The sequence below is a fragment of the Garra rufa genome, chromosome 22 (genome assembly GCF_049309525.1).
Source record: "Garra rufa chromosome 22, GarRuf1.0, whole genome shotgun sequence".
NCBI classification, from domain to species: Eukaryota; Metazoa; Chordata; class Actinopteri; order Cypriniformes; family Cyprinidae; genus Garra; species Garra rufa.
In genome coordinates, this window is record NC_133382.1 from 28,764,719 (window position 1) to 28,783,469 (window position 18,751).

Here is an 18,751-nt window from a genome sequence, read left to right on the forward strand (position 1 = left end):
ACTGTCCCACTCACCGCCTGTGTTCATATAACAGTGCAAGATGAAAATGGATGGGAAATTAGCAATAATAGGGCATAACATCATTCCCCCTGAGAGCCATAAAACATTTTTGTAGGATAATGAAAGCCACTGTTCCTCACAAATGTGATATTCTGCCGTCTAATCTAATTTTTCACTCAGAAACAGAAACAGAAATCTTGTTTTTAAGAAAAAGTTTATTGTGTTTTTGACATTTTGTAATCTTCATTCTACAAAAGTGAATTGATGCAACCCATTCCTCATGTAGGTTTAGTTTAGAGTCACTCCTCCTGGTGCAGAAAGAGGACAGAACGAAAGCAATACAGATAACTGAACTAGAGAAAACCCCTTTGTATTTATCCATGCTCAATGCATGTTACTCCACAGATGTTTCTCTCTGCAGGTAAATGTGACATTCTGCTGTAAAACATTCAATGCATGGCTAAGTTATTATCTGTACTGCCTGCAGACAACAACGTGCTATTATGCAGCTGTATTGCTTGTCTTGTGACTCGGTACCTGTTGCTTACACAGTGTGCAAGCTCAGTGCGGAAGGGCTAGACATATAGTGCAAATGTAAAGGTGGAGGATTTCTATTTTCTGACTGCAACTACCATGCGCTTACCACATGCACCGCATTATCTGCTGTCAAGGGAAAATCTACTAGTGCATGTGTAATGTATACAATCTCATTTGGAGAAATTTCACACCATTCATATATTACAGTAAACAACACATCGAACAGACTATTACAACTATAACAAGAGCTAAGCTAACATAAAAAAATAAAAAATAAACATTTTCCACACAAAGGAAAAGCTCTGCTGGTTCTCAAAGTACAATAGACATTTTAAGAGAGTTAGAAGAGAGTTATAATCACTATTTGATTGTACTGTAAAATCCTTCTTCATTCAGAAAGTCCAGACAAGTGCTAATGAATCAAAAAAATTGGCTCAGATGAAGGAAATGATCGTAAAAGGATAGTTCACCAAAAATTGTCAATTAAAATTTTCTAACAATTTCAGTCGAAAAGAAATTAAGGTTTTTGAGGAAAACCATCCAGGATTTTTTTCTATATAGTGGACTTCAATGGGGATCAGCGGGTTGAAGGTCCAAATTGCAGTTTCAATACAGCTTTAAAGTGCTCTACATAATCCTAGCTGAGGAATGAGGGTCTTATCTAGTGAAACAATCATTCATTTTCTAAAAAAAATAAAAACGTATATATTTTTTAACCACAAACACTCATCTTGCACTTGACCTGCGATACGTGTCTACGACTTACATTAACGCATTACGTAATCACGAAAAGAAATCTTAATTTCTTTTCCACTGAAAAAAGAAAGAAAAGTCACACACGGTTAGTTCTTCATCTGTGTTCTTCAGTTCAGAAGGGTAAAGCGAAAAACTCATTTCCTCTCCAACTTAACATTGTCCGACATCGTTGTTTTACCTTTTTTGTAAAGGGTGTTTGACTTTCTTTGCGCGTTCGCTTTGTGAACACTGGGTCGGTGCTTTTGCCTACATGTTGTGGACGTGCAAGACAAGCGTTTGTGGTTGAAATGTATATAAATGTTTTTTTTTTTAGAAAATGGCTGACTGTTTTGCTAGATAAGACCCTTATTCCTCGACTAGGATCGTGTAGAGCCCTTTGAAGCTACATTGAAACTGCAATTTGGACCTTCGACCCGCTGATTGCCATTGAAGTCCACTATATGGAGAAAAATCCTGGAATGTTTTCCTCAAAACCTTAATTTCTTTTTCACTGAAGAAAGAAAGACATGAACATCTTGAATAACAGGGGTGAGTAAATTATCAGGAAATTTTGAACTAATCCTTTAATATCGTTTCAAACCTGTATAGTGTTTTTTTAATCTGTGGAACACAATCAAAGTAAATGGGGTCCAATGTCATTTCAGGAATCTTCATTGTTTGGTGACCTATTCTTTGAGAGATTGGAAAGAGAACTTACAGATCAGTAGATTTTCGTTAAGTAAAATAACCACTAATGTACCACTGGTAAAAACAAAGTGCAAAGTTAAACACTATGAATTCGGTTTGGCAGAACTGTCGAGAAACTGAAAGCTGTTGATTGTTTTTCAAGTTAGTGGCACGCTTTTTAAAGTCTCACCTTCATTTGATGTGATAATGACTGCTGGAGCTAAGTAAACGCTTTCAGTTAAGGACCCCTATAGGAAAGTGCAACACTTTTCGAAAGGAATACATAACAAAAATTACTTGTATACCAAAGTACCTGGCATAGCGATCGGCCCGACAACACACTTCTGAAGAACTACTTCAGCTTTGCTTCAAGCCTTGGGTACAAATTGACTAACTGCTAGTTTTTGTACCTCAGACATGAAATGAACACATATTTTTTTAAACAACGCACAAAAAGCCTGACAGTAGCTTTATGACATTTAACATACCAGTAGCTTTCTGAGTTACAACCACAGATGTGGACGTCACGGCCAAGTTTTCCCCAACATTTCCATTTCCTATACAAAGTGTTCGAAAATGCTTGGTAGTAAGCAGTTCAGTAGTGTCTCCGTGGCCATATGTGTAACGCAAGTTAGGCAGCTCAGTAGCTTTGTGTCTTTGTAACATGCAGGGCTGTACGTAGAGCTCAAAGTGAGCTGCAGCAAACCGACAAGGGCAGAAATGTGAGCAAATATGTGTTATTGCTCTCAAGTTCATTTTGTGATTGATTGTTATGATCGTATTTTTTTTAAACATCTATCTTGGGCAGATTATCAATAGTACAAGTTGAAATATTAGTGAAGAAAGTCCCAAGGGATGTTGATTCAGATCAGCAGTATTTGATTATTACTTTTAAAAAGCATAGTCGCACAGCCTTGACATGAAATTTGACTGCTTTCTAAGAGAAAAACACAGAAATGCTGCTAGGATCAGAGGTTGGAGTCTTCATCATGTTCTCGTTTTCCAGTCTTTCATCAAGAGAGCTTGCTTGAGTCATCCCTTCATTTGTACACATGAGGGGGTGGAGCGTTGGTGTAAACGTGGTGCTTTACACAAGTATCAACACCAAAAGAGCGCTAAAAGCATGACATCTATCACAATGGAGAAGAGAAACCACACAGTCAATTCTCCCTGGTTTGCATTTAGGATTTGATCCATGAGTAATTGGTGTGGGCACGAGTTTGGGTGGAGGTGGCATGAAGAAAGAGGCAGACTTCCCTCTCAGGATTGGAGGATTGATCTGTGACTGGGTGGATTGAGGATTTCACACAGCTAGGGGTCCACGATGAGATTTGTTTTTGGGGTTAGGCGCCTCATTGGTGACCCCTTGCTCCTCCAGGTTGATGTTGCTGGTGGACGCATGGTGAGGATCCCGTCCGTGACGATACACGTCGAGGTATAACAGACCTAAGAGGCAGGACGGAATAGTCCATGTGAGAAGACAAATGAAATTTGAATGGTTTGAATGCAGGGTAAAATGATGGGATTGTGGAAACGTGATTTAGAAAAAAATAAGATCTCTTGGAGATCAATGTTAAAACAGAATGTTTTTGCTTCAAACTTTTCGCTTGTCGGTTGGCCGAATTGTCCGTCATGCAAACCAAGACACTTTTATCCATTGTTCTCCAAGATTTCTGTGAACTGAAATGTACCGCATCGAATATTCACCATGCATTCTAAGTAAATGATGAAAAGGCTCTTTTAACCCTCAGAGGTCAAAAGGCAGATCTATATAGAATCCCACTGATGATAACAGTGAATGGCAAAAAGGCTGAAACTTCTTTGTGAATCCATGACCTCTGTGCATTGGCTTTTAACTTGCTCCGTACCTATTCGTCAATGTGAACAGGACACGAGTCCTCATCTGTCCATTCCACAGACATCCAGGAAGATAGAGAGAAAGAGAGATGGGAAATGATGGAAGGAAAAACCAGACAGAAAAGAAAGAGAGAGAGAGAGAACACAACACATTTACAGCACATCAAGAGAATCAACCAGCCATCCACAGAAAATGAAAGTCGGATTGAGAGAGGAAGGAGAAGCTCGGTGCTTAGAGATAATGAGAGAAGATGATAGGGTCCCTTTGAAGAGAAAACTGCACTTTCACTGGAAACTTTTATCTTTAATGAACAGGATGTTCAATTTTCAAGTGCCTATTCAAATAAGCCAATTTCATTTTCTCCCTAAAAGCAAGATTTGAATGGGCATATTACTTATAGTGACCACAAACGGTATATGGACACTTAAGTAGCACTTAAAAAAGTATGAATGTCATTGCATTAAATAAAATATCAACCCATGTGGCATACTTTTTAGGCTAAACATTTAACAAAAATTCTCAAATGGCTTTTTTTGGGACATCCAAGGGGCCACAAATGATCAGTGAAAAATAGTCTAAAAATATAAAAAGATAAATAAATGTATATTATATTGTATACAGTTGAAGTCAGTATGATTTTGAGATCCATCTTTTCACACTGAGGACAACTAAGGGGGGCATTAAGAGCTAGGGGGTGAACATTTTTAGAATTTTACGATCAGGGTTAATTTAACTTATTTTGTCTTCTGGCAAACATGTTAGTACTATATTTAGGCAAAATAAGAAAAATGTACACATCTTCATTCTGTTTAAAAGTTTACACCCCTGGCTCTTAATGAATCGTGCTTCCTTCTGAAGCATCACTGAGGGTTTGATCCTTCTATAATAGTTGGATATGAGTCCCTCAGTTGTCCTCAGTGTGTAAAGATGTATCTCAAAATCATACAGTCATTGTTGGAAAGGGTTCAAATACACAAAAACTCTTTCATCAAGAATTTGAAGAACAGTGGGTAAAAAAAACAGCTGTGGATCATTCAGTTAACAACACATTATTAAGAATCAAGTGTATGTAAACTTTTGAACAGGGTCATTTTTACAAATTTGACTATTATTTTCTCTTGTGGACTATATGTAACATCTTTTATGTAAACTATCTTATTTAGGTCAGTTCTAAATAAATAAAAAAAATTGTATGATCCATCTTATTTTGGTAAAATAATTAACATTTTGCAGATTCTGCAAGGTGTATGTAAACTTTTGACTTCAACTGTATTCATTATATTATATTATTATCATTTGCAAAACATGAAATTAATCACAATTATTTTATTCCATTGAAAAAACTGTGTTAACCACATTTTACACACGTTGATAATATAATGTATAATATAAATTGGTCCTTATACACAGAAATACAAATTTTAGGAAAGGGGATCATCATGTCTAGGGTCTTTGATATCAAAAAATGCAATGACATTTTGACAATTTTAAAGAGCTAGTAAACCCAAAAATGAAAATTCTGTCATTAATTACTCACCCTTATGTCGTTCCAAATCTGTAAGACCTTTGTTCATTTTTGGAACTCAAATTAAGATTTCTTTGATGAAATCCGAGTAATCTGTGTTCCAAAGAACAAACAACATGAATGACGTGAAAAATTAATGACAGAATTTAACACAGGGTGAACTGTCCCTTTAAGTGTAGCTTATGTGTCCAAATACTTTTTGTGCTGACTGTATATTTTGGACTGCGTAGTGAATCATGATGAATAAAAAACATGATGATGATTATTATTAATCATATTTTACTATCATGTGAAAAGCTTAATTTTTGTCCTTCCAGAGAGAATGCTTTCTCTGGATGACAGTAACCAAGATTTGGGATATAACAGAATATGCTGCCAAAAGAGGGAAGATGAGCAAAGAATGAAGGGATGAACGAAGAAATGAAGGGAGACGCAAAGCTACTTTGAGCTGGCAGACACTGAACATGAACTTAGCTATTAGTATGACCCAGAGAGATAGAAACAAGTCACACATACACATAAACACACACAAAAGGGGGATTAAATGCCATGGCCATTGTACCAATTAACGCTACACAAAATTACAGCAGGGTCAAAGTACGGACGTGCATGAGCAGAGAAAGCCAATAGTATTTTAGAGCCAGCTGCTGTTTTAAAAGGGACACCTTGAAACCGTCTCACCCAAGTCCATGTTCGAGAGGTTGCCACTCACCAGCGAATCGGCCGTCAGGAGGCTGCTCATTGTCCAGGCCTGTCATACAGTGGGTGTCAGACTGCCCCTGATTGTTATTGTCAAACTCTGGACAAGGCACCTCGCTCCTCCTGCGCCCACCTGCAAGCGAGGTCAGAGGTCAAACAAGAGCAGCCGAGGCAGGGCAGAGCAGCCGAGTGGAGGGGTCAGAGCAATGGGGCGCAGGATGCTACTCGGCAGCCATTTAGTGATGGCTGTGGTTGATGGATGCATACATACTCATGTGAGAGCGAGCGGATGCAAGCGGCACGTGCACGAGAACACAACTGACAAACACTTTGACTCACATTAGTTAGCATACAACACATTAAATAAGAAACAAATGAAAAATGCCTATGCAAAATGGCAGTTACAATACAAAAGCAAAACTTCTTTTTACCAGCTTTTTAATTAACGATTCGTTTCTCAAAAGAATATGTAGCATTAGTACAGATGCACACTTGTCAGAATAAATAATAAAATAATAGGCAGAAAGCTGGATACTCATTACAATTCAGATGCCAAATGTGCTTGTATGTGGGCTGATTAAATAAAACATGAAAATCGAACTACATTCGCCTCAAATGAGTCATGTGAGATTTATATATATGTAGTGAGGGACCTTTGGCCCACCTGCAAACACAAGTTATTCATCAAGCAGGTATGTAGGCAGTTTTACAAGCTCTTGTAGATGAAGTACCACCTACATTGCAGTGTTTTTCTCCTTAATCTAGTGTACAGTGTTGTGATAAGTACAGCCAGTAGCTGAGGTTACAATTACCATGTTCTTTGGTGGGAGATGCACAGTCTTCCTCAGTCACGTCATTTCCCTAAGAAAGAAAATACAGAGCTAAATAAGTAATTAGTAGAGAACACATAGCTGGGTTTAAAGGATTTATGACCCTGCATTAACCGCACAACTGCATAAAAATTATTCTTGTAGCTTCATAAAATTACATTTGAACCACTGATGTCACATGGCCTATTTAACAATGTCCCTACTATGTTTCTGGGCCTGGGAACGTGTCAGTTGCATTGCTGTCTATGCAGGGTCAGAAGGCTCTCGGATTAAAAAAAAAAATCTTAATTTGTTTTCTGAAGATGAACAAAGATTTAATGGGTTTGGAACGACATGAAGGTGAGTAATTTTAATTTTTAGGTGAACTATTCCTTTACGGTGTTTGGCTGTGAATGTTTCACCTCTGAATCCTGTTCTTCAAGAATGGCAGCCACAAAATTATGCCCTTTTGCCTCGTTGGGGATTTCCTGCGGACACATGTAAATATGGTCTCTGTTAGACACAATATGTGATTTGCAGAAACAGCTCTTGGCATAAATGTATCACTTTTTCTGCAATGGTAATAGTTATAGCTATCGCACATTTTGGTTACAGTGTTCTTATAACTTTTAACCAATGAATGTCCATGATTCCCTGATTCAAATTGCTTTTTAAAATGATTTAATAGAGATACATGCATTTACATAGACCAATTTTCAAGCCAATAAAACAGGCAATGCAAATGTATTTATATAGCAAATTTTAGAAATAAATAAGAGAAATAAATATACTAAAATAATGTATTTGAAAGGCATTTACTTCATGCTAAGTATAATGCAAATACATATATTTATGTACTTAATTCAAATACCCTGCAATTGTACTTTCAGTATACAAAAATTGGTATACTTGACTTCTGTTAAATTGAAACAACTAATTTTGTTCTTAATGCACGTTAATTGTGCAAAAGTAGTCCAACAGAAGATATATTTTATATTTAAGTACATTTGATTGTGATGAATAGGAAATATTGCAAATATACTTTACACTTTAAATATCTTGCTTTTAAAGACTGATATTATTCAAAAGTCATACAATCCATACAAAATCAAACATGATATTAGGACACATTTTAGGCTTAATATTAGGAAATGCGCATTGTGCAAAGCAGTACTCCAAATAAAGTTTAATTTGAATTTTTATATCAGTAAGCCTCAAGCATAATAAATTTCTTCCATGAATAAAAAAAGGTAATTGTGACACTTTATCTCGCAATTCTGATTTTTTCTCAGAACTAAGATATAAACTGAGAAATAGTCTCAATTCTGAGAAATATAGTCAGAATTGCAAGATGTAAACTCACAATTCTGACTTTTTTTCTCAGAATTGCAAATTTGTATTTTGCAATTGTGATTTTTTTCTCAGAATTGTGAGAATATATACTCGTAATTCTGAGAAGATAGTCTTTTTTCGCCTCAAAACTGGACTTTATAACTCACAAGTGAGTTTATATCTCACAATTCTGAGAAAAAAGTCCAAATTATAAGATACAAACTCACAATTGCTTTATCTTGCAATTCTGAATTTATTTCTTATAATTGTTTATATTTTACACTTACACCAACTGTACAGTATGGAAGCTCGTTGCCACCACTTAATAAAAAATAAAAGGTAATGGATATTTTTTAGCTCACAATTCTGATTTTTTTTCTGGCAATTGTGAGTTTACATTGAGTTTAGATTTTTTTTCTCAGAATTGCTGGATACAAACTTTATTTCTACTTTTTTTCTCTGAGAAAAAAAGTCAGAATTGCAAGTTTGTATTACACACTGCAAGATGTACACACAATTGCAAGAAGAAAAGTCGGAATTGTGAGATAAAAAGAAGTAATTACCTTTTTTTATTTAGAAAAACTATAATATCAGCATGAACTAAAGCATCTGAACATAACGAACAAAAATAACGAATTGTCCTGCTTCTAGGCCTTCTAACTGCCTTACCTCACCCTCATGTTGGGAAGGAGCTCGGCTCTCTGCTGGGGTCTCTGCTGCCTCCTCTCCCTCGGCACCAGCCATATAGGATCCAGACATTGAAGAGAGTGTGTCGGTGCTAATCTGAGAGTGCTGACTATGAGAAGACGCCATTGACATCACAGACTGGGCCAGGCTGCTGCTTACTGGGTCTAAACAGAACCGGAAGTGAACAGGAAGACAAATAAATGTAAATGAACAAGCTGTGGTTTGTGTTTCAGTGAGTTAGGTATAGCTGTAATGCGGTACCCTCTGGGGAGGTGATTGTGGAGGAGAGAGGGGTCCCGTTGCAGGAGGACTGATCTATGGCCCCTGAGGATGACAGGGTGATGTTGTCACTTTCAGGGGTCACTCCAGACTGCAGTAGAATACACAATACAACAATGATGATCAGATTGATGTTTATTATCTATCATCATCACTAGTGGACATTGTATAATCAATTCAATGATGACAAATGCAAATATATGAAAAGTATATCAAATAATATGTATAAAAAATGTAATGCTTTGTACCTCTTGCTGTTCTACATGCAGTTTTCTCCTGCACGTTTGTGCTTCAGACTCACTGCATGACTTCTCGTCCTCCTCCTCAGGCAGCACTGAAGAATTCTGGGAGAGGGATCTAGAGAGTTCCCAGAATACATGATTAGCAACGACTCATTTATCTGCCTGCTTCCTAAACCCATAATTTATCCTTCAAGGAAAGCTATAAAGTGACTGGAAACAACAGCCAGCAAAGGTTTTGTAGACATTAAATAACACGTTTTTTACAGTTATACTGAAATACTACACCATTCAATCCTTCAGTTAGGTTTCACTCACTTAGAGCCACTCTTCTTGTGTTTCACATTCTGGCTGGAGTTGACAGAGTGTTCTAGCGGAGAGAGCGAGCGCGCGGGCGAGTGGTGGCTATCACTGCCATATGTGGGCACAGATCCAGAAACATGGCCCCTGGTGAGGCCCTGAAGTGGCGGAGCAGATGGCGACGGGTTCAGGGGCCCATTCAAGGCCTCCAACAGGGACACAGCTTCATAGCCTGGTGGGATGTGCTCTGATGCCTGTAGTAAACATACATGTGGCTGTGAACAACAGTACAGTTTAGAAGTATAACATCGTTTTCCTTTTTTGTGTGAATAGATGCATTATTTAATCACCCTCAAGTAGGGCTATGCAATTAATTGAAATTCAGTTTCGATTTCGGCTTCAAACAAATATGAAAATACAATAATCGAGATAAAATGATTATTGCTCCAGATTCCACCCCCTTTGTGTGCTTTCGCTCCTTTATAAAAGCCCAATTTCACATGCGTACCTAAGCGGTCAAATACATGCAAATGTATGTCAAATTGTGGCGTTTGGTGATTATTCATCTAAACCTTTGTCAGTTATGTCTGAACTTAATGTAAACAGTTGAGAATAAAAATACATGCGTAACCGTATATTGGATCCGTGCAGCTCTTAAAGCAGCCACAAGTAATATTCCTTCTGCCGTCTCTGTGCTTAATGTTAATCAAACAACAAAAGATTTGTAGCTTTTTTTTCTGTTGTATTGCTATCTTTAAATTAATCAATCATATAGAGTTCCGGACCCACTCAAAATCGTGTTAAATAATCGTGATTACAATATTGACCAAAATAATAGTGATTATGATTTTTGCCATAATCAAGCAGCCCTACCCTCAAGCCATCCTAGGTGTATATGACTTTCTTCTTTCAGATGTGTACAGTTGGAGTTATATTAAAAATGTCCTCGCTCTTCCAAGCTTTATAATGGCAGTGAATGGCTGTTGAGATTTAATAGTCCAATAGAAGTTATATAAAGTGCATCTTTCCTTTAAAAAAAAGTACTCCACACGTATGACAGTTAGCAGAAGCTAGAGGTTATGATTTATGGATTAAATATGGATATTTAATGCAAAAACGCATTGTATGGAGCACTTTTTATTATGGATGGATGCACTTTATTGGACTTCAAAATCTTAACAACCATTCACTCCCTTTATAAAGCTTGGAAGAGCCAGGACATTTTTAATATAACTCTGATTGTATTCATCTGAAAGAAGAAAATCTCATACACCTAGAATGGCTTGAGGTTGAGTAAAATCATGGTGTAATTTTCATTTTTGAGTGAATTACCCCTTTAAATATATTTGTTTTGAATAAAGCTCTGTATGAACATTGTGAACAAAATATAGCGTGTTACCGAGTGCTCCTCTGAATCTGACGTCTGTGAGGTGATGACAGGGTTGAATCCAGTAGGTGTGAGTGGGCTCAGTTTTTTCCTCATCGCACGAATTTGAAGAAGGGCACGAAACGCTTTAGGAATTAAAAGGAGAAATTTAAATGAATCAAATATTTTATCTGAAACAATACAAAAATAGACTAGTGTCATTATATCCAGTTTTGTATTTACTGACATATTCACCACAACATTCATGAATAAGACACTATAAACACAAATATTTAATTTTCATAAATAATCTCAATCAGAGAGTCCTGTTGAATCAGTTTAGTACAGGGGTTGGTGCTTACGCAGTCGACAGATGGGGCAACAGTTGGCCTGGTAGCGCAGTGTGTCTGCGCAGGCGTTGCACAGGCACAGGTGTCTGCAGGGCAGGATAAGTGTGTCCCGCACGTCCGACAAACACACCACACATTCAGCGCTGTTGTCGCTAATCTCATCTTCAGCCACCTGTAAATGTGAGTATATTTCATTTTTTGGATTTCGATACTAATTAATAACTGAAAGCTTAGAAGTAACAGATGCTGTCCCTCTAAATCAGAGAGAGTAGTAACAACTATATCACAGGAAAGAATAAAGTTTATTAAACAATTTACTATATGTGACCCTGAACCATAAGACCAGCCATACTGTAAGTAGCATGGGTATATTTGTAGCAATAGCCAACAACACTTTGTATGGGTCAAAATTATCGAATTATATATAATAATTATAAAAATCATTCGGATATTAAGTAAAGATGATGTTCCATGAAGATATTTTGTAAATTTCCTACTGTAAATATATCAAAACTTAATTTTTGATTACTAATATGCATTGCTAAGGACTTCATTTGGACTTCATTTCTCAATATTTTTTTTTTTTTTTTGCACCCTAAGATTACAGATTTTCAAATAGTTGTATCTCAGCCAAATATTGTCCTATCCTAACCATACATTAATGGAAAGCGTATTTATTCAGCTTTCACACATGTCATTTTCATAAAATTGACCCTTATGACTGGTTTTGTGGTCCAGGGTCACTTATTAATAATTTTGGTATTTTAAATCATTCCACTGTCTGCGAATCTGATTATTTTTGTGAATGTAGATGATGACTTACCTTTGATTCTTGACTGTTGTATTTGTTCTCTATACCGTAGATCTCCTGCAGCAGGTAACTGACACCATCCACCTATGATAAAATTGTAAGATTAAGAGGTTTATTAAAAATTTGCCACTTAGAAAAATCAAGGCATTTAATATATATAAGATATCTGTAAGTATTTTACATAAATAGTAAGAGGGCCCTTACCACTTGTTTCTGTTTCAAAGGTTTTACACAGTAACTTCCATCCATATGCTAAGAAAAAAGACAACAACATTATATAATCACTAAAAGTCACAGTAATTTTTTATTTTTTTTTGGTAGATAAACTGAACCGGTTTTAATTATGCCAATAATATTATTTAATATGACTGAATCAATCCATATTAGCTTACAACAACAAAGATAATTTTAGGGTTAGATCAGGTAGAAATAGTATAACTGCACTTTTTTACATTTACGTAGAAGTTTGCTAATGTGGAACATTGTATAAATGGAACAATTTACGAGGTCTTTCTTTTATAAATATAGAATACTTTTTAAAAGTTTGGGGTCAGTAAAATTTTTTTTAAAGAATTTATTTCTTTTATTCCGCAAGTACACTGTTACAGAATGTTAAACTGTTAAGAATCCAGAAAAAATTATATCACGGTTTCCACAAAGATATTAAGCAATACAACTTAAGCATCAAATCAGCATTTTGGATTTTTGAAGGAATATGTTACACTGAAGCCTGGATTAATGGCTGCTGAAAATGTTGCTTTGCCATCACAGGAATAAATTACATTTTAAAGTATATTAAAATAGAAAACAGTTATTTTAAATTGTAATAAAATTTGTCAATATTGCTGTTTTTACTGTATTTTTTATTTAAAAGAGCCTTGGTGTGATTTCTTTTAAAACATATTTTAAAAATCTTACCAACCCCCAAAATTTTGAACGTTACTGTATAAAAATACAAAACATTTCTTACACAAAAAAAGCATACCTTCTCAAAGGTTGCAAGAAGTACATGAGAGTGTCCCAAGTGTTCTGCACAACGACAAAAACAACATATTTAGATATATTTCCATCTATATTTCTACATATATTATATTATATACAATTACATCAAACTCACCATCTCCCTCGTCCACTACTGCTTGTACAACCATAGGGTAGATGTCTTTATCCATGTCGAACAAAAGCTGTTCATCAATAAACCACATTACCAGGTTTAACATGCATAATGAATTGCTCACTAATTTCTTTAATGAAACAGATTAAGACTAATTCAGTCTGACCTATTTTAACCTCTCTCCAAAAAAATGCAAAAACACAGACACAAAATGTCATAGCTAGCAGATGTTTTACCTCCTCGTCTGCCCACTCTGATAAGTTGACGTAATGAGAGGGTAGACAGAACTGTTGGCAGACGCCGCGTTTGAAATGCACTGTCTCTGACTGCAGAGAGCTGTCCTGCGGCAAGTATCTGTCAACAACACACAATATAATCCAAGCTTTGATGTCATTTCCCAACTTGCCGCTCTCTGATCAACTGGTAAAGGCTGAGTTTGAAGTGTTTTATTAATAAATAATAATAAAAGCAAAACTCAAAGTGTGTCTAATGCTCAACTTACATTGGCACGCCATTGTGAAACTCTTCAATGGCTTGGTAGTAAATAGTGATGGCAACTTGTGTGTCGGCATCAAAGGTAAACTCAATATTATAGCAGCTGTGGCTTTTCCCAACTTCCTGTCCAGGCAGCTTCATGTCTTCACTACATCTACAGACAAAATTACAAACTTTAACCTAAATTTTTAAAAAGAGATTGTAGCAACAAATGTTAATGCACAGAAAGATAAATAAAGATAACCATAAAAATGCTTAATAAGGGCACCGATAATCTTCAAAGCTAAAAGACATGGACCAAAAGCCACAATTATCAGCACCAATATTAAGCATTTTTATGGTTATCGGTACCAGTCATTTTCAAAACCAATTGCCGATATATATATTTATTTTATTATTATTATTGCTTTTTTATTAAGATATAATTATTTACATATTTGTGTGGCTTTTGGCCCATGTCTTTTAGCTTTGAAGTAGGGTCAACCTATTATTGGTGCCAAAATTAAGCATTATCATAGTCATCAGTATCGGTCAATTTAAAAACCGATTGCCAATATTGCAATATTGCCAATATTGCAATATATATATTTATTTTATTGTTTTATATATATATATATATATATATATATATATATACACATATTTTTGTGGCTTTTTGTCCATGTCTTTTAGCTTAGAAGAAAGGGTCGACCAATTATCGGTGCCCATATTAAGCATTTTTATGGATATCAGTATTGTTTTTTTTTTTATCGATTGCTGACATATATATTTATTTTTTTATATTTAGATATATTATTTTTTTATATTTAGAAATAATTTGATAAATTAGAATTTATATTATATTTTATATTTGTGGCTTTTGGCCCATCGGTCAGTTTCAAAACCGACTGCTGATAAAATAATTTAAAAGCATTTAAAAACATTTTTTAGTCTTTGTTATTCCTAATTTTTACATTAATTTTCATTTTTACACCAGCCATTTATATCGGTTCAAAATATCGGTTATCAATCAATCTACTTTATTTGTAATAATTGGTATCGGCATCGGCCCTGAAAAACACATATCGGTCACAATAAACACATAGTCTACTGCACACTTAAAACATTGACATAATTAACTATGAGTTGAAATATGCTTTTAAAATAAAAAAATTTTTCTCATCTGGAAAAACTGATGGCTCATCCTGCACTACACAGATTTTCATCTAAACATATGCTCTGTAAAATAAAATACAACAAATACAACACAAAATAATCAACATGTCCCACCCAAATATGCTGTTTTGACAAAGGAACTCATCACACTATTTCTTTAAGAGCTCTGTCAGGTGTAGTAAAGATATTTGCCATGAAAAATCTCACCTGACAAGTCGCAGAGTGTCTTTACGGATGTTGATGAGACTGCGGAGAGTCTTGACCGGCTCATGTGGAGGGGGAGCATTGTACGGGAACTACAAATCACAAGAGTCAGTAGTAAGCATAAAGTTATTGATTATAATAATAACTGAGAAGCACTTTGTCCTATTTTATCAGCTCACATATTTGACACACACATATGATCTCTTACAAAACTGAAAAATAATCTGGAAACAAAGCCACATTACATTAAAGGTGATATACATTGATCTCCAAACAAGCCGTTGTGCTGATTCATGTATGTGTGTGTGTGTTTGCTCTGGAAAAATGCAATGCACAAGCATGCCCACGTGCCAGAGAGGCATCAAGAGTGTGTTCGCGTGTGGGTCAACACTGGGTGAGCCTGTCGCCTCCCCTTCCCCCTCCCCGAAGTTCAGACTGAATGTAGCTCTCTGTATTACTTGCGGTAAGCCGTCGCTTAAATCCACAGCATCGCTAACCTGTCTGCTCAGAGATGGGCCTCGCAGCTAATGTATACAGTGTAAATATAAGACCCACCGCATACAGAAATACATATGGTTTCATAAAAGCACACACATATCAGGATAAAGATCTGAATAAAGCAAAGCAGTATATAAGAACAGCTATGAGACATTGGGACATGCTTCCACCAAAATATAGTAATTTACATGATTTAAACTAGCCTAAATATGCAGTTAAAGTAACAGTTCTAAGAAGACCTCGTAGGGGCTCAAATATGAGTCAGAATTATTAGTAAAATATGTATTTTAAATAGAGCTTCAAAACGATTAGTCGCGATTAATCAATTCAAAATAAAAGTTTATGTTTGCATACTATATGTGTGTACTGTGTATATTTATTTTGTATATATAAATACACAGACATACATGTATATATTAAGAAAAATATATTAGATTTATATTTATATATAATATAAATTATATTCAAGTGTTTAAAACAAATACATACAAATATTTTTTTAAATATAAACATGTGTGTGTATTTATATATACATAAAAAATATACACAGCACACACACATATAGTATGTAAACATAAACTTTTATTTTTAATCGATTAATCTTGACTAATCGTTTGCCGCTCTAATTTTAAATACTGTTTTAAAGTAGATTTATAAATCATAATCAAATTTAAATACTTATATGTATATTGCAAATGTATAAATTTAAATGAATTCTTAAATTCTTAAAAATGTGTATTTAAAGAATTATTTAAAAAATGTGTCTAAAGTAATGTTAACAATATAAAATATTATAAAATACTTCAAATCATATATAGTAAAAAAATTAAAATAATTTCTAAATCACAAAATTTAAAATACAGTCAAACCAAAAAATATTCAGACACCAGATATAATTTTTGAACTTTTTTTTACTAGTGGGTGCAGGACACTATAGTTAACTTATGTAAGTGAGGATAGCAAAATAAAGTAAACTGTAACATATTATACCCAAAAATTCTTTATACAGTAGACTACCAGTAAAACTGATAAAAATCTGGGACCAAAAACTTGATTTGACATTTTGACCTGTCCATGTTTTGTTATATACCTTTCTATCAAGATGAATTTGTTCTGACACAGTTTAATGCTTGAGTTCTTGTCATATTTTATTACCATTTTCTACACTATAGCAAAAAAACTGTGATACTGTAAAAAAATGTTGAAGGTGTCTGAACAAATTTTGGTTTGACTGTATCTGTGATTAATATGTAACCTAGTAAAAATGAGTCATGAGGTTTATTGTTGTTGATGATCTCTGAAAATGAGATCACACAAGGTAAAATCAATGAACAGAGCATGACCTACAAAAATCAGTCAAAAATGGCTGCATCCAATCTTTGTTACCAGGAAATGAAATGCAATCTTACCACTACTGGTCTGTTGCCTAGGAAGTTGAGGTCAGTATTTTCACCAAAGAGGTAGCCTTCGGGATGAGTTGAGTCAAACTTCTCTCCTCCCATAATAAAATGGCTAGCAAAATAACTTCCTGCATGACAAAGAAACAGGTCACGGTTACAGATATTGAACAATTCAAAATGTATGTCTACATTTGTCACAAACAAGACTTGTAAGTGCACATCTTGTCAGTGTTTTGCAACCCGATTGCAAATGCGCTGAACCTAGTGTTAAATTTTATTCACAACTCAAAAATATGTTTTATATGGTTACATAATGTGGTAAAAAATCATTATTTCAACTGAATTAACCTGATAAATATATTACACCAACACTCAGTCATTTCAACAGATCAATTAACAATAACTCTTTTAATAGATAACATATGCACATTTTAATTTTTAGCGACGGGCAGACTAATAAATGGCTTCAAAAACAGATATATAGCTGCAAACACCTCCATTCCTCCCACCAAGACAAATGAAAGGCTTCAGAATGAAAATGAAGACAGATATAGCAGACTGGAGAACCAACAGATTAAAGAAAGACAAGCTCAAGGGCAGACAGAGGATAGCAACCGCCATGGGAAGACACAGGGGTAGATAGATGAACAAGCTTGAAACTGGAACAGGAGCGAGGAAGAATCAGGCACAAGTCCCAAGCTGCACATATAGACTATCTGGTTACTTGTGGTTAACACACTGACATTCATCTTCTCATTTGCATGTCTTCTAAAATTCCCAAAAGATTTGTAAAACAATCATTATAAAACTAAGACGAGTGCTGCAGTTTCTAAAAACATACATCTAAAAATTTACAGTAAAGTTAGCAGAATGCATAAAAACCACATAGTCACAATAAATTCCTTTTACATAATGTGGACACTCTTGTTTCAGATCAATTTAATGCTGCATACAAAACCCTCCAAGACATTTGCTCTAATTATGGTGCATTTAGGTAGACTGTAGAAACAGCACTACTGGAATGATAAGCCCCATATCAATATAAAGACAAGCATCTACGGGCCTACTGTGCCTCTGGGAGACAGACTTGCTGACCAAGAAACAGTGGGTGGTGGCCCAGGCCCTCTGGAGTTCAACTGAACAGAAGGACCCTCTCAATTTAATCGCAAGTAGAAGCTAGAAAAATATATTTAACAAAATTCCACAAGCCAATTTTATGGTAAATGCCAATTTACATACATATTATATGTAATTACGTATACAATCTAATATAATAAATCTAATATAAAATGAATGAGAACAATATTTTAATAATATATTATATATTTCCTTACCGGATTTAGGTGGGTATCTGTAAACAGAATTGGATGGTATATCGACCTCCTCCACTCCTGCATTCTGACGGCTTGTCAAAGCTCCCATTTCCACTAGCTATGAATTGAAATAACACTGAATGATTTGCAATCCTATTGCTGCTGCGTCTTCTTTACTCCGACCATCTCCTTCTTTACGCAAAGGCCCGTTTTTTTTGCTCTTCGCTTTTATATTTTTGGCCATGCACAGGATTAGTTGGTGCTCTTAATGCCCTGTAAGCTCCGCACAGAGTCTCTCGTTGTTTTGTCTGCAGACACAAGCTGCTTTTTGCGTCCTGCAGACTGTAGCCCTATTATA

The 18,751-nt window shown here is 35.3% G+C and overlaps 1 protein-coding gene across 2 annotated transcripts; it reads right to left on the reverse strand.

Annotated features, from left to right (window-relative positions):
• Positions 1-197: 197 nt before the first annotated feature.
• On the reverse strand, positions 198-18,684 carry LOC141297752 (E3 ubiquitin ligase RNF157-like). Of its 2 annotated transcripts, XM_073828202.1 has the most exons (20): positions 18,415-18,684; positions 17,090-17,208; positions 15,186-15,274; positions 13,831-13,977; positions 13,565-13,682; positions 13,332-13,398; positions 13,200-13,243; positions 12,419-12,466; positions 12,227-12,298; positions 11,416-11,575; positions 11,087-11,199; positions 9,706-9,941; positions 9,397-9,505; positions 9,131-9,239; positions 8,852-9,033; positions 7,273-7,338; positions 6,854-6,902; positions 6,055-6,174; positions 3,828-3,862; positions 3,277-3,405 (listed from the first exon to the last, which is right to left on the reverse strand). In XM_073828202.1, exons 1-19 carry the CDS (start codon positions 18,500-18,502, stop codon positions 3,828-3,830), a joined length of 1,971 nt encoding a protein of 656 aa, XP_073684303.1. In that variant the 5' UTR covers positions 18,503-18,684; the 3' UTR covers positions 3,277-3,405. The 2 variants fall into 2 exon arrangements, with proteins under 2 accessions (XP_073684302.1, XP_073684303.1); XM_073828201.1 differs by lacking the exon at positions 3,828-3,862 and having other exon boundaries at positions 198-3,405.
• Positions 18,685-18,751: the final 67 nt, after the last annotated feature.